The sequence below is a fragment of the Hylobates moloch genome, unplaced genomic scaffold (assembly GCF_009828535.3).
Source record: "Hylobates moloch isolate HMO894 unplaced genomic scaffold, HMol_V3 SCAFFOLD_16, whole genome shotgun sequence".
Lineage (NCBI taxonomy): Eukaryota > Metazoa > Chordata > Mammalia > Primates > Hylobatidae > Hylobates > Hylobates moloch.
Genome location: NW_026652291.1, coordinates 48,898,065 through 48,921,970, shown reverse-complemented (window position 1 = coordinate 48,921,970; position 23,906 = coordinate 48,898,065). Strand labels below are relative to the sequence as shown.

At 38.0% G+C, this 23,906-nt stretch overlaps 1 protein-coding gene and 1 long non-coding RNA gene across 4 annotated transcripts in view; one reads left to right on the top strand and one right to left on the bottom strand.

Annotated features, from left to right (window-relative positions):
- The window catches only part of TMEM260 (transmembrane protein 260), a 70,976-nt gene that overhangs the window by 35,503 nt on the left and 11,567 nt on the right, over positions 1–23,906 (top strand). For 2 of the 3 annotated variants that reach the window (XM_032179650.2, XM_032179649.2), the window contains exons 8-15: positions 229–312; positions 1,483–1,597; positions 2,902–3,071; positions 5,867–6,038; positions 9,707–9,855; positions 16,613–16,789; positions 18,490–18,543; positions 20,135–20,225. In XM_032179650.2, coding sequence (XP_032035541.1) covers positions 229–312; positions 1,483–1,597; positions 2,902–3,071; positions 5,867–6,038; positions 9,707–9,855; positions 16,613–16,789; positions 18,490–18,543; positions 20,135–20,225 — 1,012 coding nt within the window. Of the gene's footprint in view, positions 1–228; positions 313–1,482; positions 1,598–2,901; positions 3,072–5,866; positions 6,039–9,706; positions 9,856–16,612; positions 16,790–18,489; positions 18,544–18,720; positions 18,896–20,134; positions 20,226–23,906 lie in introns of those variants that run through there. The other variant, XR_004252657.2, reaches the window with a different exon arrangement.
- Positions 16,873–22,040, bottom strand: LOC131381495 (uncharacterized). The gene is made up of 3 exons (XR_009210269.1): positions 21,855–22,040; positions 19,262–19,365; positions 16,873–17,094 (listed from the first exon to the last, which is right to left on the bottom strand). It is a non-coding gene; the product is annotated as an uncharacterized LOC131381495 (long non-coding RNA).

Here is a 23,906-nt window from a genome sequence, read left to right as displayed (position 1 = left end):
TATTCCAAATTATGGAAGTTGATAACCAAATGTTACCACTGGAAAACGTCTTGGAACTATTTGTTTCTATTGCACTTTCTTCCAACTCTGAAAGACAAAATTTTAAAGTCTGACCCCAGCTCTTATGATTGTTCAGTGTATAATCAATGGTATCCTACAAGGAATATTTTACTTGGAATTAATCAGATTTGTTTCCTGCCAACATTAAGTTAGGTTGTTTTTTTGCAGTTCTCAAGTAACAAATATGAGGACTGAACTCTCATTCAACATCCAAGCCCTTGCAATTTGTGCAAATATATGTTTAGCAAGAAAGTAAGTAATACAGTTCCTTTTTCTGTTATTTTTCTATGTTCATAAATTGAATTAATGTTTTCAATATGTCACTGTAGGACATTGCCAGTATTATTTTATACTCCAAATAAATGACTCTCCTAGCTATCTATTAAGATAAATGTGTATTGCTTTCTTACTTTTATCCTGATTCTAAATCAATGATTTCAAGAAATTGAGCATTATATTATGTCTAAGTAGGCAGTCATTTGATGTCCTAAACTTCAGGTTTGATCCCTTACTCTGCTATAACCGATTATTATTGCTGATTTTAAAAAGAAATAATTATTTAAATTCCTCTGATAATAAAAGTGATCCCTGATGACAAAAGAAACCCTGAAAAATGTAGCACTGTAAATCTCCATTAATTTATTCATTTATGATCTAGTCTGTTGAATGTATGTATTTGTATGTAAATGTATATTTGTACATTTATCTATAGTTTTGTTTACTTGACACAAACATTTTATTGTGAACATTTTCTCATACTATAAAAATACTTAAAATCATTTAAATGTCTATATAGTAGAACATTCTATGACCACAGGAGAATTAATTTAACTGTTCTTCTATTGAGAGGTCTTTAGATTGCTTCCACTTTTTCCACTGTTACAAGTAATACCAAAGCATTTTTATGGATTAATCTTTATTTACATTTCTGGTTATTGCTTAAAGATTTATGCCTGCATGACAAATAACTGAGCCAATGATTATTAATATTTTTAAGGCTTCTGATATAGATATTACCAAATTAACTTTTCTGAAGGATTATACTAACATATATTGTCATACCACCGCATTCACACCAACATTGAGATAATATCGTTCTTAAATCTTTATTATTTCAAGCCTGAAAATATTTCTATTTTGCCTATTTTTGATCACTTCTGAAATTTAACAAAATCAGTAGTTTGCATTTCTTCTGTAAATGTTAGCTTTATATCCTTTACTGCGTAGTCCCAAGTTGTAGTTCAAGTTTATTATTATATTTTGGTTATTTGTTTCAACTCAGATTTTAAAAACCAAAATCTCTCTTTGCTCCTAGTTAAAAATGGAAAGTTTTTATAGATCTAATAGTTTAAAGTCCTGTGATATTATATTTGACATTCATGTATCTACATATTTTAGACATATTTTTATTATTTTTTGTAGGGACAAACAGAATCCATCATTAATATGGCTTTTTACTGGAATGTTTTGCATTTATTCATTGTTCTTTGCTTGGAGAGCAAATTTAGATATTTCAAAACCACTTTTCATGGGTGTGGTAAGTTTTACTTGGATATATCCTTTGACCAGAAAGTTTGTGAAGAATGTACAAGTTTGCATTTCATAAAGTTTGTAGAAGAGCAAATTACTTGAGGAATAGTTAAAATTTTATATACATTTTTATAAATCAACGTTAAATTATTGAGTCAATACAGCTAAGGCCTCTTTTTAGGATAAAAAGAATGCAGTGTTTAATTAACACAGTTGTTAAATAGAAAAGTAAATGTAAAGTAGATTTAAGTCAGTCATTGTATGTGTGTGTGCTTGCAAATATAGGTACAACTGCATTTCTCCTGGAATTTTTTTAATAGCAATATGAATTGTAATTGAGGGCACTTAACAACATATTTTCTTACTTCTTACCTCCCCAGTCCCAGGCCTAGGCAAAAGAGCAACCGTATTTCTGTTTTCTTTGGCAGCAGTCTCTGAGATTAGAGTATTTCTTCTACTTATAATAGAATCTCTGTAAATGTCAATAGCTCTTTTTTGACAGCTGAAACCAAGTCTGCGTATGTGTGTGTTCAGGAAGCCTAATAAATAATACCCTACTTGATCACCTGAGTTCTGAATCAATTGAGAAACAAGGTAATACAGTACAACGGGTAGGAGAATCACTTTTATTACTGATAATACTGAGATTGGAAAATGCAGCTTATATCTGTAGCCAAGGGGGCTTCCTCTTCCGGCATCCCAGAATAGACGTATTTACCCACTAGTCATAGGCAGTGCTGTGCAGGTCAGGCCTTTTCCCATGTCTCTCCCACCCCACTGGTGCCACAGAGATAGACTCTGGCCCTGGACAAGTGCTTCCTGTGGGTAGCTGACTTCCAGGAGAAAGGGAGATGAAAAGGGAGGGTGCTGCAGGCCCAGTCCCAGCTCCCAAACTCCCCAGTCGGATCAGTCCCTACATCCTACAGGAGGAAATATGTGAGGGGTCAGAGAGAGGCCAGGACAGTGGAGCTTCTCCACCTGATGTGGAAGGAAACATCAGGAGTAAAGCAAAAGCATTTCTCTAACTCCTTCAGCCTGTATATTACTGGAGTTCAAGACTAAGGCCACAGTATTGAAATGAATGTGTGGATCTAAAAAGGGAGATCCACCTGTCAAACTGGGAAGGAAGAATGTTTGAAAATAGAAAAATAAAATGACCTGGGCTTGGATTGGGGAAATCAGTTAACAAAACCTGAATGACAACAGGCACACACAACTAGGTACATGCAGTATATTTAAAAAATATATGAGGAGCTGATTGATAGCATAAAATAGTCACCTGGACCCACTGGTTGCATATGTCTTTCACAGGTGGAACGATTCTGGATGCAGAGCAATGCAGTAGTGGCCGTCCTCGCTGGCATTGGTTTGGCTGCAGTTGTGTCTGAGACTAACCGAGTGCTGAATAGCAATGGGCTTCAGTGTCTGGAATGGCTTTCTGCAACTCTTTTTGTAGTTTACCAAATATATTCTAATTACAGGTAACACATGGTTATTTTTATGAAAAGTAGCTGTCAAGCCAGAGATACCTGGATATTCAGATTCTGACACTTTATTTCATTGTTACTTCTACTGGTTTTCAAGACTCAAAGTGAGACAGCTTGGTTGAATGCAGTAGTTCTTTAACTTTCAGGGTTGTTAAACCTCCTGAATCAGAATCTTAGCATGGGCGATGTATGGTTTCAGGCCATTGCAAACAAGGGTTTAGGTGGTGTGTCTAGACTATTTGTATCTTTTTCTCTAAAGAACCCAAGAGATACTTTTAGAATCCCTAGTATGGGTAAAATTCCATGACCTAAAATACCACTTAGATGGAGAGTAAAATGATTTAGGGTTTTTTGCATACCCTAAAATAATTCACTTTATGCTTCCCTTTATGTCCAGTTTACTCTGTAATAGTAAATACTAATTTTTTTGAGACACGGTCTTATTCTGTCCCCTAGGCTGGAGTACAGTGGCATGATCGTAGCTTACTACAGCCGTGAACTCCTGGGCTCAAGCAGTCCTCTGCCTCAGCCTCCTCAGTAGCTGGGACTATGGACACATGCCACCATTAGCATGCCTTTTTTCTTTTTTTTTTTTGTAGAGACAAGGTCTCACTAGGTTGCCTATGCTGGTCCTGAACTCCTGGTCTCAAGCAAGCCTCCCTCTTCAGCCTCCCAAAGTGCTAGAATTATAGGTGTGAGCCACTACACCAGCCTTAATTATTTTTAAATTAAGTTCTAAAATTTCTTAACTCATATGTTATTAGTATTACATGTATTTTTCAAAATCTGTTTAATAACCATTACAATAAAAATCTCAGTCTAACATAAAAGACGTCTAAGTCTTAGACTATAGTTCATTTATTTCTAGCAATATCAAGTACACATTATGGAAATGAAAGAGAGAGTCCCTTGGAATTTTGCTGTAGTGAGATTGGACTGGTATTTTAAAGGATTAAATTTTCTCTTTTAACTTAATTTTAAAAACCAATGTTCTTACCATTCAACCCTGCAATCTTATTACTGGGTATATACCCAAAGGAATATAAATCATTCTACCATAAAGACGCATGCATGCGAATGTTTATTACAGCGCTATTTACAATAACAAAGACGTGGAATCAACCTAAATGCGCATCAGTGGTAGATTGGAAAAAGAAAATGTGGTCCATATACACCATAGAACACTATGCAACCATAAAAAGAATGAGATCATGTCCTTTTTAGGAACATGGATGGAGCTGGAGGCCATTATTCTTAGCAAATTAACAGAGGAACAGAAAACCTAATACTGCATCTTCTCACTTATAAGTGGGAGCTAAATGATGAGAACTCATGGATACAAAGAAGGGGGAACAACAGACACTGGGGCCTTCTTGAGAGTGGAGGCTGGGAGGAGGGAGAGGATCAGAAAAAAATAACTATTGTGTACCAGGCTTAGTACCTGGGTGACGAAATAATCTGTGCAACAAACCCTGTGACATGAATTTACCTTTATAACAACAAACCCACACATGTACCCCTGAACCTAAAATAAAAGTTAAAAAAACCCCACAACATTGTTCTTTATAATACTGGGGTAGAGCTGGTGTTAGGAAGGCCACCAGGAGGCCGTGAGAGAAGGGGCTGCATGTCCTAGACACAACATCATCGCTAGCTCAAGAAGGTGCACCAAGCCCACAGTGTGTTTCCCAACCTTTACTTATCCCAGTCATCTCCTGGCTCAGGCCATTAGGGCAGTCCAGGTTCGACACCAGACATATTTGCACACGCTAGGTGTTTTTATCTTGTTTTGATTTTTTTTATTTGTCCCAGGGGAATGGAATACACAGCACTTTTGCTAGGTGGCAAAATGTGCCTCATCACTCTGCAACACAGGGAATCAGGTAGGAAACAGTAATTTTTACATCAGTTACAAAGGCAGGGATAATATTCTGTTCCTAGAGGTGTTCATTTGCTTTGTGATACCCCAGGTATTCAACTTTAGGCCGTGTTTCTCAGCTCCATCAAATGTAATGGACTTGGTAATAACAGAAAGGACATTGCTTGTCTCATTTTTTGATACTAATTACTGTTTTGTCATCTTTTTCTTTTTTCATAGAATGCTCTCAGAATTCATGCCAGTTTTTCTTTGAAGTTAGAAAGGTTCACTTCATTCTTGAAAAGAATGAAGTTATTGGCAATAGCAAATAATGCCTGGAGAGAAGTAAACAACTCAGGAAACTCATCCTCCCCTTGCTTCTCATTGGTCTCATTCCCTAGCGATTTCTTGATCTCCAAAGGCAGAGAGGAACACAGGAGGCCTGTGATTCAGGGGAGAAGTGGAAAGGATCAACCTCTGCATGCAAGAAAATCATACAGATGCCATACAAATTCAAGTCAGAAATGGGCAGATTTCCTTTTGCATTTCTGAAAGGTTCTTTGAGTAAATGGAATGAACATAAAATTGCCTTAAACTCCAAGTGGAATCAGAAATCTTACTTTCTAAAAATAAAATTGGATTGCACTTAGGGGGAAAAAGGACCTCTTCTTGTGTACTGGTTCCCTTTTTGTGGAAATGATTATAAACTCCAGAAGTAAGCAGTAGACTGATTTTTTTTCAATTGCACAATTAGCTGCTGCTTATCAGATGATAGTATTCTCTCTTCAAATATACGTATTATTTTAGAATATATTGAAACACTAAATGTTGATTGTATGATGGGAAAAGAATGGCATAGAAAATAAGCCTAGTCTTATTAAAACTGTAGCAAAGTGTTGCTATTTTAATTTTTTTGAATCCTTTTATTTAGTGTTTGTGACCAAAGGACCAACTATGTGATCGATAAGTTCGCGAAGAACCTTCTCACCTCTATGCCTCATGATGCAATTATCTTACTCAGAGGAGATTTGCCAGGAAATTCTCTCCGTTACATGCATTACTGTGAGGGGTTGAGGCCTGACATTTCATTAGTGGATCAGGAAGTAAGTATATGAAAAATATACTTAGAATATAGCGATGATTTAAAAACATATGTTTTGGAAAAAATCTTTTTAAAATGGTGGATGGGTACAGTTTTCATGATCACTGTTAGGTAGAATATATATGACATTCTACGTGTTAGGTAGAATATATATGAGCATACTTGTTTTTTTATTTTAACTAATAGCATAAGTCACACTAGTTGCTTCTTTCTCATTTAAAAACATTTAAACTGAATGTTTTAAGAATTAGTGTGTTCCATGTTAGATTCATGTTTTAGGTCTCCAGTTCATGTGACAAACCATAAAAGTGTTTGTTGTATGGTAAATCTATTTTTAAATTGTTATTTTACATTCAGGCCAGGCGCAGTGGCTCACGCCTGTAATCCCAGCACTTTGGGAGGCTGAGGCTGGTGGATCACGAGGTCAGGAGATCGAGACCATCCTGGCTAACATGGTGAAACCCCGTCTCTACTAAAAATACAAAAAATTAGCTGGGCGTGGTGGCACGTGCCTGTAGTCCCAGCTACTCGGGAGGCTGAGGCAGGAGAATGGTGTGAACCTGGGAGGTAGAGTTTGCAGTGAGCTGAGATCGCGTCACTGCACTCCAGCCTGGGTGACAGAGCGAGACTCCATCTCAGAAAAAAAAAAAAAAAGATTGTTATTTTATATTCAGCTAACTCAGCCATTCAAATTTACCTTGCCCATTGGTCCAGGGATTAAAATAAATTATATTGAATATGAAATCATACTGTAGGTAAGTAAACATTTCACTCAAAATAGAAATTATTAACCATAATTATGCTATAGAATTTTTATATAAACTTTGTTAATGCTATGACAAAAATACATTAAGAGAGGATTCGTGAAAATTTTGAGGGCTATGAAAACTTTTTTTTCACTGAAGAACTATTTAAACTGTAAGATTTATTATTTAAGCCATAGATACATAAAAGGGAAGAAACCTGTCTCTGGTGTTTTTTAGAGCAGTCATTAGGAAAAGAGAAATTCTTAATCTTAAAAGAATAATATGATGAATTCAATTGAACAAATTATTAGGCATAGTACTTAATGCACTTTGCTGAATTAATGAATAATTATAATTTTTGGAGAAAACTTTGTAAACATTTATGAATATACAATTTTACATTTTTATAAGCAGTTGTATTTATATCATGGATGTCAATTGATTAATTTGAACTTCAGTCTAGATTCTGACAAAAGCTATGTTACTTGTTAATAACATGGTTCCACACTATTTTAAACACTGTTTAGGATGTCAGCTCCTGTAGTTGAGAAGCATGGATTAGAAAGTGAACTAGACCTAAACTCAAGTCCTCATTCTGTCACTTCCTGGATATGTGACATGGGGCTAATGATTTTTCCTCTCAGAGCTTCTGTCCTTATTTATGAAATGTAAGTCATCATTATATAAGTTAGGGTGCATTTGAATGCAAGAAACAGAATACCTGACGTAAATGACTGAGTTTTTAGCCTCACATGAGAAGCAGTCTGGAGATAGGTGATGTTAGGATTGATAATATGAGCAGTTCAGGGACGTCAGTTTCTGAGGCAGCTTTTCTGCCATTCTCTCGACTTTTCCCTCCCAGTCACAGGATGGATGCCCAGTTCCAAACATCGCAATCTAAAACAAAGCACGGTGCTTCTTCTGGGGTATCTTCCTCTCTCTTTCAATTTATTGGAAATAACGTGCCCCAGAAGCCCCCCAGCAGACCTCCACTCAGGCCCCACTCACCAATACCGAGTCATATACTCACACCTAAACTGCTCATTAGCAAAGGAGAATGACTAGACTGAGAACATTGCAGCCTGAGCTACCTGATCAAAATCAAGATTGCATTAGTGAAAAAGAAGAAGGTATTCATTGTTGAGTGGGCAATCAACAGTGTCTGATACAGTTATTCTCATATAGCAAGGTTATTATGAGAACCAAATGAGGAACAGTAAAGTCCATAGCACACAGTGGGTATGTAATTAATATTAATATCCTCCAGAACTAATGGCTAATAAAGCCTAATTCAGTAAGTATTTTTTGAGTATTTACAGTTTAGACTTAGATTAAAATTAATTTGTCATTTGCTAGGTAATGTCTTATATAAGACAAGTAAAACATAAGCACAATTTCTCAAATGATGATATCCGAACATAACAAAGCTTTGGTGGTGTAAATGGGAGTCTCTTCTTTAAAAAGAGGGAATGAATACATATCAAAGTATAGAGTTAAGTATGTGTTAAGTATAGAACTAGGTAAAATGATTTTTTCTAATATAAGTAAATTATTTAAATCAAAAGAATGTGTAAACTTGTAAGGATATGTAATTAATATAGGGCTACTAATAAATTCAGATAATTTGAAATGCCAAAAGAGTTTTTAACTTTGAGGCCTAGATTATTACATGATTGAGCTTCTCCAGGGCAGGGGTTATATCTTATTCATTATAGATGAGCATACTTGATTTTTTGAATGAATAAAATAATGGCTATTTTGTCTAGGTTGTCTAGTCTGGCCATCAAAGGCATTTCAACTTCAGCAAACATGATTTGAGAACTGGCCAGGCGTGGTGGCTCACGCCTGTAATCCCAGAACTTTGGGAGGCCGAGGCGGGTGGATCACTTGAGGCCAGGAGTTCGACACCAGCCTGGCCAACATGGTGAAACCCTGTGTCTACCAAAAATACAAAAATTAGTCGGGTGTAGTGGCACGTGCCTGTAATCTCAGCTACTCGGGAGGCTGAGGTAGGAGAATTGCTTGAACCCAGAAGGTGGAGCTTGCAGTGGGCTGAGATCATGCCACTGTACTCCAGCCTGGGTGACAGAGTGAGACTGTCTCAAAATAATAATAATAAATTTGAGAACTATTCTATGCCAGGCAGTGTGCTAGGTGCGTGCAGATACACAGAGATGAAAAAATACAGTGACTTTTCTCTAGGAGCTCACAGTCTGGTGAGGAACGGGCTCTAATAGAGGTGAGTACAGAGTACTAGAGGATCGTGCCATTCTGGCTATGGAGACAGAGGAGGGCATCAGAGGAAGTGATATTTACACTGGTTCTGAAAGTTGAATACATGTTCTCTAGGTCAGTGGTCCCCAACCTTTTTTACACCAGGGACCAGTTTCGTGAAGGACAGTATTTCCATGGACTGCGGGTTGGGGGGTGGGGGTGGGGAATGGTCTCGGGATGAAACTGTTCCACCTCAGATCATCAGGCATTAGATTCTCATAAGGAGCATGCAGCTTAGATCTCTCACATGTGCGGTTCACAATAGGTTCACACTCCTGTGAAAATCTAATGCTGCCACTGATCTAACAGGAGGCAGAGCACAACAGTAATGCTGGCCCCTACTGTGTGGCCCAGTTTGGGGACCCCTGCTCTATGTATAAGAATGGGGGAAGGTCCTTCTGGGGAGTCAAATGCGGCAGGTAAATTGGAAGAAGGTACTGATGTGACTGATGATAGTCATAATAAAATCCAAAGTTTACATCACTGAAAAAGTAATCAGTACCACATTCTCAGTTGTGCTTATATTTTTCAATTATATATATATTAGGTTGGTACAAAAGTAATTTAGGTTTTTGCCATTACTTGATAAACTTGATTCTTTTTGAGAAATATATTAAAGGTCTGACATTATGTGTGACTTTTCTGGCAGATGATGACTTATGAGTGGTATTTACCCAAGATGGCAAAGCACTTGCCAGGTGTCAACTTTCCTGGGAACCGGTGGAATCCTGTGGAAGGAATATTACCTAGTGGAATGGTCACATTTAATCTTTATCATTTTCTTGAAGTAAATAAACAGTAAGCATTCTTTTTATATAATAGCTTTTCTAAAATCTTAAGCTTTTCTAAAATTGTTTCTGTAGCAGCTGTGCCTCATCCAAAAGACCAATTTTCTATACCTATTTCCCTGTCACTGGTGAGATTATCTTTGTAATTAAATTGAATATCTGTGCATAAATGAGGCCAGGCAGAAATAAATGTTATTGTTTTGGATAAAGGAAAAATACAGACAGATTAGCAAGAACAGCAAATAAGATCTTAGTACAATTCACAGAAATTGGAGATGTGCCTGCCTACTTGAAATCATTGCAGGTGGATGGCAAGCAATTATAGTTCCCCCCATCAACACTATGGCCCCCCTTTTAAGTGTAAAGCAAATGTTTTCAGGAATAATCACTATATAAAAATAGCTTAAGAATTTTTATAAAGGATAAGACATTTTTATAAATAAGAAAAACACCTACAGTTTATGCTAGCTGAGATAAAATATGAGAATTTTGAATTCTATACTTGAGAACATAAAATTATTTGTAGTTAGGTCAAGAATAAATAATTCCCCCGATGATACAGTGTTGAACATTTCTTCTGCCATAAAGTGCTTGAGATTGTCCAGAGCTTGAAGGAGAAACACTTATTTCATGATTTATTTTTTCTTATAAAGAAGACTTCAGAATGTCTTTGTAAATCCCAAAGTTAAATTATCCCTTGCTAAGAACATAATAATGTGGTATTTTGGGTGTTTAGAGCCTGAAGTTTATGTGGCTCGTGGAGTAAACGAAAGTAATGGGTATAAATGTGCTGTGAGAGTAACATTTAATTATTCTATTCTAGATAAAATATTAGGAACCATTAACATCCCCAAGTTGGCATTTTTGTGAATTTTTGAGAATTCAATCCCACAAGCATTTACTGAATGTCTACTATGTTACAGCTTGTATTAAGCTCCGGCAATAGAAAGATGAATGGGACTCAGTTCCAAATCCAAATAGAACACAATCTAGTTGTATACATACATAGATGTGAATATGACTAGCCATAATTTGGTGGGATAAGTTCTATACTATCCATGCCTTGTAAAGTGTCAGACATAGTAAATGCTCGATAGGTGTTTACTGAATAGATAGATGATTTAACTGACAACATATGCCAAGTATTCTGGCAGCATGGATAAGGAAGCCATTAATTCTGTTTGGGGACATTGTTTCAGCATTTATTTAATAAAAATTGCCTGTCCAAAATGTTCCAAGAACAATATGATGGAAGTATCATATGTTCTTTGAGGAAACTCTAAACAACACAGAAAAGTGTAAAGACGATCAGTATCATCTGTCTTCCAAGGACAGCTGCTGTTAATATTTTGATAAATGTTGTTGGATTCCACTCATCTTTAACATAAATGACTTATTTTTAAAACATACACATACTCATACATACTGTATTATATGTAGCTGGGATATCACTTTCTGTCCAATTTTTTTTAACCTACCATTATATCATAAGCATTTCCCCATGTATATTATTGTCATTTTTGGCTAATAGTCTCATAAGATGCATAGTAATTTAACAAATATTGTATTTTTGGGATATTCTGTTTCAAGACTTTTGCTATTATAATATACAATGATGGTGAACATTCTGCCCCATAAAGTTTTGTTAATATTTTTGACTAACAAAGATTGCTGCATAAATATGACTTACTAATATCAGTTTTTTAAATAGTTTTTAATTTTAAAAGTTTCATGTGCTTGTTACAGAATGAGAAATTTTTTAAAAAACGAAGAAAACATGGTCCTATTCACTCAGAAACAACACATATATAAAAAATGCATATTTTTTACAAAGGCAAAAGCATAAGTGTCCTGTTTTTTATATTTACTATCATAAAACGATTTCCTTATGTTTTTACAAACTATTTGTAAATACATGTACTGTAATTTAAAAATAATAAGTGAATAAAACTATTAGGAGATATTTAACATGGTATCTAATTTTAACTATAATAAAATTATACCTACAACAACTGCTTTTGTATATGTAGGTTTTTTTGTGGAGGGGAAGAATTTTAAATTATTAGTATAGATTCTCAGAAGTAAAATTACTAACTCAAAGGACATGAGTTATTTAAAGGCACGTGATAGAGATTTTTTTACCCCCCAAAGGGATGGACCATCATCATATGAAAGTTATCTAAATGTGTACCTCTGAAAGGAAGCTAGCTAATGTTTAGTGAGCACCTATTTTATTTTTAACATGCAGTAATATTTACTTTTCTTTTTAGGGGGTGTGGTATACAGTTCTATGAATTTTAACCCATGTATACATTTGTGTAACCACCACAGCAGTCAGGACACAGAGCAGTCCGTGATTCCATAAACTTTCTTGTGCTGCTCCCGTATAGTCATACTGTCTCCTCAGGCCTAACCCTGGCAACCACGGATCTGTTCTTCATTATTATAGCTTTACCTTTTCCTGAATGTCATATAAATAGAATCAAAGTATGTAACCTGCTGATATTGGCATGTTTCATTTTAGTGTAATGCCTTTGAGAACCATCCTAGTTGCTGTGTATATCAATAGTTTATTCTTTTTGTTTCTAAGTAATATTTCATTGTATGGATGTACCGTAGTTTGTCTATCCATTACTCATTGAAGGACAGTTGGGTTGTTTCCGGTTTGGGGCATTTATAAATAGAGCTGCCATAAACATTCATATACAGGTTTGTGTGTGAGTATGTTTTCTGCATAGGGTTGGGATTGAGTTGTTTTCTTATTGTTGAGTTTTGAAAGTTCTGTATACTAGGTACACAACCTCTGTCAAATATGCAATTTGTAAATATTGTCTCGCAGTTAGTTGCATATGTTTTACAAGTGTCTTTTGCAGAGCAAAACTTTTTTATTTCTTTGAAACTCAAATCTGGTTTTTTTCTTCTGTGAATTATATTTTTGGTATCATATCTAAGAACTCTTTGCCTAATGCCAGGTCACAAAGATTTTCTCATGTTTTCTTCTATGAGTTCTATAGTTTTATTTTTGTGTTTGGATGTCAAATTGTCCTCATACTCTTTGCTACAAAGATTATCCTTTCTTCATTGCATTGTATTTGCACTTTTCTCTGTCTACACAAAAGAAAAAAATCTTCTGGGGTTTTTTATTGGTTTTAACTTTGCGTTTTTGTAATTTATCTTTTTCATCCTTCTGTTTCTAACCAACCTATATTATATTTAAAATGGGTGTTTTATAGACAGAATATATTTGAGTCTTATTTTACTATCTCAGATATCTCTATATTTAATTGCTGTGTTTAGACCATTTGCATTTAATGTAAATACTGATATGTTTAGATGTATGTCTACTATTTTATTATCTTTTTTTAGATTAATTGACTTTTTGTATTTTTTTTTTTTTCTTTTGAGATGGAGTCTCACTCTGTCACTCAGACAGGAGTATAGTGGCACAATCTTGGCTCACTGTAACCTCCACCTCCCAGGTTCTAGCAATTTTCCTGCCTCAGCCTCCTGAGTAGCTGGGATTACAGGCATGTGCCACCACGCCTGGCTAATTTTTGTATTTTTAGTAGAGACAGGGTTTCACCATGTTGGCCAGGCTGGTCTCAAACTCCTGACCTCAAGTGATCCACCTGCCTCGGCCTCCCAAAGTGCTAGGATTACAGGCATGAGCCACTGCGCCTGGCTGACTTTTTGTATTTCTTTTTAAAATGTTTATTGAGATTTTTTACTATGTCGCTTGGTAAAGTTTTTGTTTTTGTTGTTTAGTTTTTTTTTTGAAGCTGGTTGCTGTTGAGATTACAGCATCCATACTTAACTTTTCATGGTCTACTTAGGAGTAATAATTTACCACTTCAAGCAGAAAATGGCAACCTTACTGCCATATAAGTCTTTTACATTTTGTGTTATATATTATGTCAGATAGGGTCATTTTAATTTCAGTTGTCATACATATATTAAAGAACTTAAGAGAAAAAATATTTTACAATATTTATCAGATACTTACCAGATCTGTTGTTCTTTCTTCAATCCTGATATTCCACATTTTCCTCTTGTATGATTTCCCTTCATTCTGAGGATATTCCTTAAGCATTTCTTTTAAACCAAAACTATTAGCAGTGAATTCTCTTAGTTTTCCTTTATCTGAATATGTCTTTATTTCACCTTTCTTTTTGAAGGATATTTGTGGAAACAGAATTCTGGGTTGATAATACTGTCTTCCTCCGCATTTAAAAAACGTTACTTTAGGCAGGGCACAGTGGCTCGTGCATGTAATTCCAGCACTTTGGGAGGCTGAGACAGGAGGATTGCTTGAGCCCAGGAGTTCAAGACCAACCTTGACTGCATAGGGAGACCCTGTCGCTACAAAAAAATAAAAATAAAAAATTAGCTGGACGTGGTGGCACACACCTGTGGTCCCAAATACTTGGGCAGCTGAGATGGGAAGATTGTTTGAATCCAGGAGTTTGAGGCTGCAGTGAGCTATGATTGTGCCACTGCACTCCAGCCTAGGCAACAGAGCAAAACCCTATCTCAAAAAATAAATAAATAAAAAAAAAAGAAGAAAAAAAGTAAGTTACATTTTTTGGCCTGTGTAGCTTCTAATTAGAAATCCAGAGTAATTCAAATAATTGTTCCCCTAGGTGAAATCTATTGTTTTTCTCTGGCCATTTTCAAGACCTTCTGTCTTTAGTTTTCAGCAGTTTGATTATGATATATTTTAGGATGGACTTTTTTTTTTTTTTTTGAGACGGAGTCTCGCTCTGTCGCCCAGGCTGGATGGAGTGCAGTGGCGCAATCTCAGCTCACTGCAAGCTCCGCCTCCCGGGTTCATGCCATTCTCCTGCCTCAGCCTCTCCGAGTAGCTGGGACTACAGGCACCTGCCACCACGCCCGGCTAATTTTTTTGTATTTTTAGTAGAGATGGGGTTTCACCGTGGTCTCAATCTCCTGACCTCGTGATCCGCCCGCCTCGGCCTCCCAAAGTGCTGGGATTACAAGCGTGAGCCACGGCGCCTGGCTAGGATGGATTTCTTTGAGTTGTTTGGAGTTCGCCAAGTTTCTTCAACCTGTAAGATTGTATCTTTCACAAAATTTGGGAACTTTTCATACATTATGTCTTTAAATAATTTTTCCTGTTTCACAGTCTTTCTTTTCTCCTTCTGAGACTCTGATGAAATGAATTTAGACCTTTTGGTATTGTCCCACAGATGCCTGAACTCTGTACTTTTTTCAGTGTTTTTCTTTTTTTGTTTAAATTGTATCTTTTCTCTCTCTCTCTCTTCAAATTCCCTGACATACTGTCTCGCCAAACTTATATTAAGCCATTTGGTTCCTTTTTATATATTTTACTTTTTTGTTGAGCTTCTCCATCTTTCCTTTTGTTTCTAGAGTATTTGCCCTTACTTCGTGATGCATGCTTATAATAGTTGTTTTAAAGTATTTGACTGACAATTCTAGCATTTGTGTCATCTTAGAATTGACATCTCTTGATTGTTTTTTCCCTTATGAGTTGAGATTTTTCTGGTTCTTCATATGCTGAGTAATTTTGGATTGTATCCTGCACATTTTGAATATTTGGGTCTTCTTTAAATCCCAAGGAGAATGATGACTTTTTGGTTTGTTTGTTTAGCAAGCCCTTGGCCAGGTTAATCTCAGGTTTCAAATTCTGGCCTGCCTTCTGTGAACTGTGGTTCCAATACCGGTTCTGTTTCCAAAGCATTTGCAGTGCTGTTTGGATCAATCCCATGTGTGTGCTACTATTACCAGTGGCGAGTGTCTGAGTTACTGGCAGCAAACTCATACGGGGCTGCAGCAGCCTCAGTTCTTGCCTCCTCAGAAGAAAGAATTCAACTGAGGGGAATAAGACAGAAGGAGAGACCAAGGCACATTTTAGAGCAGGAGTAAATGTTTATTAAAAGCTCTAAAGCAGAAATGAAAGGAAGGAAACTACACTTGGAAGAAGGCCAAGCAGGCGACTTGAAAGATAAGTGCCCCATTTGACCTTAGACTCAGGGTTTTATATGTTGGCATACTTCTAGGGTCTTGCATCCCTTCTCCCCTGATTCTTCCCTGGGGGTGGGCTGTCCAGATGTGCAGTAGCCTGCTAGCACTTGGGAGGTGAGAATGTGCAGTGTGGGCCAGGCATGGTGACTCACACCAGTAATCCTAGCACTTTGGGAGGCTGAGGTGGGTGGTTTGCCTGAGGTCAGGAGTTCAAGACCAGCCTGGCCAACATGGCGAAACTCTGTCTCTACTAAAAATACAAAATTTAGCCGGGCATGGTGGTGCATGCCTGTAATCCCAGCTACTCCAGAGGCTGAGGCAGGAGGATTGCTTGAGCCTGGGAGGCAGAAGTTGCAGTGAGCTGAGATATGCCACTGCACTCCATCCTGGGCTACAAACCATGAGATGGGGGTCTTGCTGTGTTGCCCAGGCTGGTCTCAAACCCCTGGCCTCAAGTGATTCTCCCACCTCAGCCCCAAAGTGCTGGGATTACAAGTGTGAACCACCGTGTCCAGCCTCTATTATGCTTTGAGACTGTTAATTATATTAGATATCTCATTAATCTTCAACAGTTCTGAAAGATAGTTGCCATACCTCTTTCACAAGTGAGAAGACTAAACACAGGTAGTTAAGTAATTTTTCCAAAATCATATAGGTAATAAATGTTGGGAAAAAATCTAAAAATGATCTTTCATGAATTATATTTACTTAACATTTAAAACTTTAAATTTTAAGTACATCATGTATTTTTCTGTTTCCAACAGAAAAGACACATTTGTTTGCATAGGAATTCATGAAGGCGACCCAACCTGGAAAAAGAACTATTCACTTTGGCCATGGGGGTCTTGTGACAAATTAGTTCCTTTGGAGATTGTATTCAACCCTGAGGAATGGATTAAACTTACAAAAAATATCTATAACTGGACTGAAGAATATGGAAGGTATGAACAGCAGTTGCATTTTGATGCATATAAACGTAGCAGTTTTGAATACCTAAAAAAAGACTACATTTTGAGATGCCTTTTAATTTTTTATTAACTGTTAATATTATTACTTGCTACCCACAAAATACCATAAAACAACAGAAAGAGAACACGTCCTTCTCGTTCTCCTACTTACAGAACAATGGGGAAAGAGGAGGGAAGAGGGTGCTGGTTGCGTGGATACCATGATGGTTAGATGCATGGCACCTTCTACTTCCAAGTCTTTGAATGCCGCATCGTCTACCATCCTATAGCTCATTATCCTAAAAGCAGAAGAGGTTCATTAGCTGCAGTTGAACTTTAAAAGGCATTCTGTTGTTTATGATAGTTTCCATATGCACAAACTTGTCATTTTTTTTTTCTTTAAGAATGGCAGATAACTTCTCTGTGAGGGAAGACTCAGCTTTGAGTAGCTTTGTTTTCAGTTTCTTGGCATCTGGTTATGTTGTTGGGGCATTACTAGCCTTCCATTTAGCATTTCTACATAGAGCTTAATCTTGCCTATACAGAAAATGAGTCACTATCTAGGCTGCTCTACCTATGGAGTAGCGATTCTTTTACTTGATTTCACACACACACACAGAGTCACTATCAAAAGAAATGTGCCTCCATTACCTACTTTTAAAATTATGAATTATTTAAAGATTATATAACCTATTGCTTATAATCTAAGAGCAGCAGACAAGATTATATTTTAAAATACTGTAAAGGTTTTTTGAAAAGTCAGTATGCAGAAATACAGACCACATTGTTGTATAACAGCCAGAGATGGATGATCAAAACACTCTGTGGCCATCATAAGAAAAAGCCAGAACAGCTGACAACTAGTACACGTATATAACTTTGCTCATTATCCCCATTCTATCAAATATGTACGTAGTAAGAAAATTTTTAATTAAGAGAAAGAAAAATCAAATGGCTTGGCCATTGTTCTTTGAGCAGCATCAAAGCTCCAGCAGTGATTTTCCAAGCCAGGAGTCCCCTCCCTTCAGGCTGATCCCCTTGTTTCACAGCTCTTTCTTTGGCTCTTACCTCTGTCCATAGAGTGACCTACACCTCACCTCTGCCCTGTTGCCATCTAACATATAGTTCTTATGAACGCCTGGCTCCCCAGATACTTTCAATGTCTTCCCATGAATCTTCTGTTTGCTCTCTTGAGGCATGGGGGCTTATTATGCAGATTAAGAAGGTATTTACCACAACTCAAACTTCCTTATAATTCAGCTTTTTTAGGAGAACAAGTTTATTAATTTGATCACTGTCAGTATTTCAAGATTCATCTTATTGGCCTTGTCAGATGATAAAAGTTATGATGTATCCATTGCAAAAATGTGGATGATGCCTGAGCATGGTGGTTCATGCCTATAATCCCAGTATTTTGGGAGGCTGAGGTCAGGAGTTCGAAACCAGCCTAGCCAACATGGTGAAACTCCATTTCTACTAAAAATACAAAAATTATCTGGGTGTGGTGGTGGGCACCTGTAATCCCAGCTACTTGGGAGGTGGGGGCAGGAGAATCACTTGAACCCAGGAGGTGGAGGTTGCAGTGAGCCAAGATCGCACCATTGCATTCCAGCCTGGGCAACAAGAGCAAAATTCTGTCTCAAAAAAAAAAATGTGGATGACAGAAAGATATTACTGTTTTCTTGTAACTACAGGTTTGATCCATCTTCTTGGGAATCTGTGGCCAATGAAGAAATGTGGCAAGCGAGGTGACTATTCTACATTTTTGTGTGTGCAGTCTTGTGTGCAGTCTGTTTTTAATATGGCAGGGAAGTAGCCTATGGCACTTTTAATTTTGAGAGTAGGGGTGAGTAGTGATAATAAAAATAGCATTTATGAGTATGTTTTTGAGGCACTGTACTAATCATTATACATGAATATTTCAGTTCATCCACACAATAACTTCTGAGGTTATTATGATCCCCATTTTATAAAAGAACAAACTGGATGTGGAAAGGCTACTTGTCCAAGGGCACACTGCTGCTAGTGATGGAGTCCAAAGTTCACATCTATCTGCCTCTGGAACACTCATCTCTCCTATGCTTTCTTGCCTTAACTAAAGTGAGTGTAATATCGAGTAGAAATTAATCATTACAACCTCGCCTCCATTTATAATGTGCCTGTTAATTAGTTAAGCACTTATTCAGTACTTACTGGAGGCCAGGCACTGGGCTAGGCATTGAAGCTACACATATGAATATGACACAGTTCCTACCCTCATGAAGCTCATAGTCTAATGAGCAGACAGACACGTTAAAGGAGATTGAAATATTAATCTGATGGAGCCTATTCTTTGCTGTAGTTCAGAGAGGAGAGATGTCATCCTGTCCTTTATGGAACATTTCATAGTGATGCAACTGCTTCTTTTGGTTCCTGTCATTTTTTTTTTTTTAATCGAAATAACACTAACAAACTTAGGACTTTTACATTAATACTTAGGCCAAAGTAGTGCAGACGGAGTATCTTGCACATAGGGAGTGCTTCCTTCAGCAAAAATGTATTGATGTCCAGTCTGAGCCAGGGACTGTGCACTGAGAACAGTTATGATATAAAGAGCTTACATAAGTTTAAAGAGGTTTTTAAAGAGTGGTCAAGAAATACAGCTGCAAAATAATGATTGCAAATATATATATCTATATCTATATATATATATATAATAGTTTATGCAATAGTATTTTTGAGTAAGTCAGAAAATAGCATATTTTAAGTTGTCATTGTAGTCATAGGGACAAATTCTTACTTTAAGGAACTGATCAAAGATATACCGTATGTTGGCACAATTCACTGTGATTGAATGTGGGAAAGCAGGGAAGAAATCACATAAAAGAAGAAAGAGGTCATTATTTGCACAGGTATTGATTTAATTGGCATTCTGAATATAACCTGGATGAGTTCATGGCGTCTAAGGGTCTGGCCACCTTGGAAGAACTGGGCACACATGGCATGAGCTTCGTGATGGGTACCTTCAGGGATGTGTTGGCAAACTCAGCAGGTTTCCCTTTTCCTGGCTTCTCTTGCATAACAATAACATACATTTGGAGGATGAACAATGTATAATAGTGATGATAAGTGTAAGCTTCTTTTCTAAAAGATTTGGTCATCAGTGTGAATGCAGCATCTTGGTGGGTGGGTGGAGGGATTGTTGTTGGTTCAGAGCAAATGTCCATGAATATGAGAGAATTGAAAATAATACAGTAAAGGATTTTGTACATCCCTTATCAGTGGAGAAGCCTGGAAGATTTAGCCCTGAATGTGCAATTGACTGTATGATTTAATGAAAGTTCCTATCCCCACCCGCAGGATGAAAACACCGTTCTTCATCTTTAACCTGGCAGAAACTGTTCACATGCCTTCAAAAGTGAAAGCTCAACTCTACGCTCATGCATATGACGTATGTTATACTTTTATATGTAGATATAGATATATTTGGTGGGAAGGTGATGGTGATTGTTTGGGATGGATAGAGGGTATATCACATTAGAATTTTTATTCTTTTATTTCTCTCTTAATTTGGGCGGTATAAAGCAGCACATATGAACAAATCCTCAATTATATCACAATATCCAAAGTAAATGGCTGTGGTAGGCAGAATAATACCTCCCACCCAAAAAAGATGTCTATGTCCTAATCTCCACAACCTGTGAATATGTTACCTATGTAACAAAGCAGGGGGTGGCGGGGATTAAGTTAGGTGTCTTGAGACAGGGGGTTATCCCAGATTATCCAGGTGGGCCCAATATAATCATAAAGGTCATCATGAAAGGGAAGCAGGCAGGTCAGAGTCAGAGAAGTAGACATGATGCAGAAGCAGAGGGCAGAGAGAGAGAAACTTAAAGATTCTACATGCTGCCTTTGCAGATGGAGGGAGCCAGGAGTAAAAGAGTGCAGGCTGCCTCTGGAGGAAGCTGGAAACAGAGTGTCCTCTAGAGCCTCCTGAAGGAACGCAGTCATGCTGGTTTTATGACTTCTCACCTCTAGAAGTATGAGATAATAAATGTATGTTGTTTTAAACCACTATGTTTGTGGTAATTTGTTACAGTGGCAATAGGAAACTAATATAATAGCTTCATATAAAACAAGTTCTAGCTGGTTACTCTCTCTGCAAAGGTCATGATCCTGGCTACACTTGAAATGATGATAGGGCCCTGGCTTGTTGAGATTTGACGAGAAGAGATAAAGAGTCATGGAGGGTGGCTCTGTCTTCTAACTGTGGCCCCAGGAAGCCAAACGAACCTTCGGAAGACACAGCCACACCGAAGGTCTTGCACAAATCGGTCCCTTCTGATGGGAAGTGGGAGCAGATACAAGAGGCTTGCTGTGGCACTATTGTAACCAAGTCTCTGCTTTGCTGTGACTTATGGCACCGGCCACTTTGGACACTTGCAGAGTCTGCTCTATAGGAAACTAATATCCTGACAAGGGCCAATGAAAACAGAGGGTAGGACCTATATATATGAGCAGCTGAGATATTTCTGCCATCTTTAGACTGCTGTGGTTCTACTCAGCCAGGACAAGTGGTGCTAAGACAAAGTAGCATGGTGCCCAATCAGTATGACTACTTTTACTCCTCAATTGTGATCTCTGGTTCCTTATTTATTCACTTATTCATTCACTCACAAAGCATTTCTCGAGCACCCACTCCATAGCAAATAGTGTGTTGGAGACAATTAAGTCTTATCCCTGCTATCAAAAAGGTGGCAGTCTAGAGAGGGAGACAGAAGATCAAGTCCTCAGTCACAGGTCAGTCTTGTGAGTGCTGTGAGAGGCACACAAGGGTGCTACAGAAACCCAGAGCCCTGGACCAGAGCAAGCTGGGAAGTAGGCTGGTGAGGGAGGGAGGAAGGGAAGGCTTCCAGAGAGGATGTCATTGGAGTGTCATCTTGAAAGATCAGAAGGAGCTAACCAGACAGATGGTAGGGCAAGGAAGCGAGAGAGGGAGGGGAGAGCAGTCCATAAGGAGCAAGCCATGGGGGCAAAGGCAGAACCCTCCGAGACACCCCACTTGAGGACAGCAAGATACCTGATTATAGAAGGCAGCATGCTGAGTTCTGTCTGGCAGTAGGGAGGCCCAGCTTCTAGGCCCACTCTGCCTAGAAGTTGTTGTCAACTGTGAGTCAATGAACCTTTCCAGGCCTTGATTTTTTTTTTTTGAAAAAAAGAAAGGACTTTAAACTTGAAAAGCTCGCCTTTCATATCCCGTTCATATAATAATCCTGTTTATCTCTAATACCTTGTAATTCTATGAAAAACAAGTAGTATTTAGTTGGGAGAAATCTGAGACTTACTGATACTTTATATTCTCATCAGTGACCTCTTCCATGGTCAGTTGTTATGCTACTACTAAAGCTCGTTTGTGGATTTATTGTCCCTTTGGGTCAGCAAGCTCTATTTTTTTTCAGTCAATACAGATTAGTGGTATCTCTTTTGCATAGTCTCCAGATGTGTGACAATGTTTACAAGACAAATGAGGCCAATTACTTCATGGTAATTACTGAATTCCCACCCCCAGTGCTAGTTTTTCAAGAATGTTTTTCTTAGGTGTAAAGAATATATTTTTGCTGTTTATATTATCCTACTCAATAGCTCATACAGAATATTAAGTTCAGGTGACTTAATAATTTAGCTGTGGTCAAGGAGCAGGGCAGGGAGTAGGCAATGCTATAGGAATAAATTGGATAATTTGAAGGTGTCCCCAACTAACAGAATACATCCACTAAGACTAATATCACAGCAACACATGTAGATAGGGGAGGAAATATAATTCCACATAAGAATGATGGGCTTCTTAAGATATGGTACATGTGACTTAATAGGACATCTAAAATAAGCTGATAATAAATGTTCCAGAAAAAGGTAGCACAGTTGTCCTGATGCCTGAAGACTAGTAGGTGGGTCATGAATGAGCCTCCATTCTCTGGAGCAGTTGGGGAAATGCTGCTGGAAGTGTTGGCATCTATATTGGACTTCAACACTTTAGTGCAGGGCGCTGGGTTGGGGATGGTTAATTAATAGGTACAAAAATATAGTTAGACAGAATGAATACGATCTAATATTTGATAGCACAATAGGGTAACTACAACCAGCAACATTATGATACATTTAAAAATAACTAAAAGAGTATAATTGGATTGTAACCCAAAGAAGGGATAAATGCTTGAGGTGATGGATACCCCATTTACTCTGATGTGATTATTATGCATGGCAGGCCTGTATCAAAATATCTCATATACCTTATAAATATATACACCAACTGTGTATCTGCAAAAATTAAAAGTAACAAACATCAATCTAACAGGTATATATTTGTATAGAAATATGTATTATAGGAGGTGGAGCCAAGATGGCCGAATAGGAACAGCTCCACTCTACAGCTCCCAGCATGAGCGATGCAGAAGACAGGTGATTTCTGCATTTCCAACTGAGGTACCGGTTTCATCTCACCGGGGAGTGCAGGACAGTGGGTGCAGCACACCGTGCATGAGCCAAAGCAGGGCGAGGCATTGCCTCACCCGGGAAGCGCAAGGGGGCAGGGAATTCCCTTTCCTAGTGAAAGGGGTGACAGATGGCACCTGGAAAATTGGGTCACTCCCACCCTAATACTGCGCTTTTCCAACCATCTTAGCAAACAGCACACCAGGAGATTATATCCCACAACTGGCTTGGAGGGTCATATGCCTATGGAACCTCGCTCATTGCTAGCAGAGCAGTCTGAGATCAAACTGCAAGGCGGCAGCGAGGCTGGGGGAGGGGCACCCACCATTGCTGAGGCTTCAGCAGGTAAACAAAGCAGCTGGGAAGCTCAAACTGGGTGGAGCCCACCACAGCTCAAGGAGGTCTGCCTGCCTCTGTAGGCTCCACCTCTGGGGGCAGGGCACAGACAAACAAAAGGCAGCAATATCCTCTGCAGACTTAAATGTCCCTGTCTGACAGCTTTGAAGAGAATAGTGGTTCTCCCAGCATGCAGCCTGAGATCTGAGAACAGGCAGACTGCCTCCTCAAGTTGGTCCCTGACCCCCGAGTAGCCTAACTGGGAGGCACCCCCCCAGTAGGGGCAGACTGACACCTCACAAGG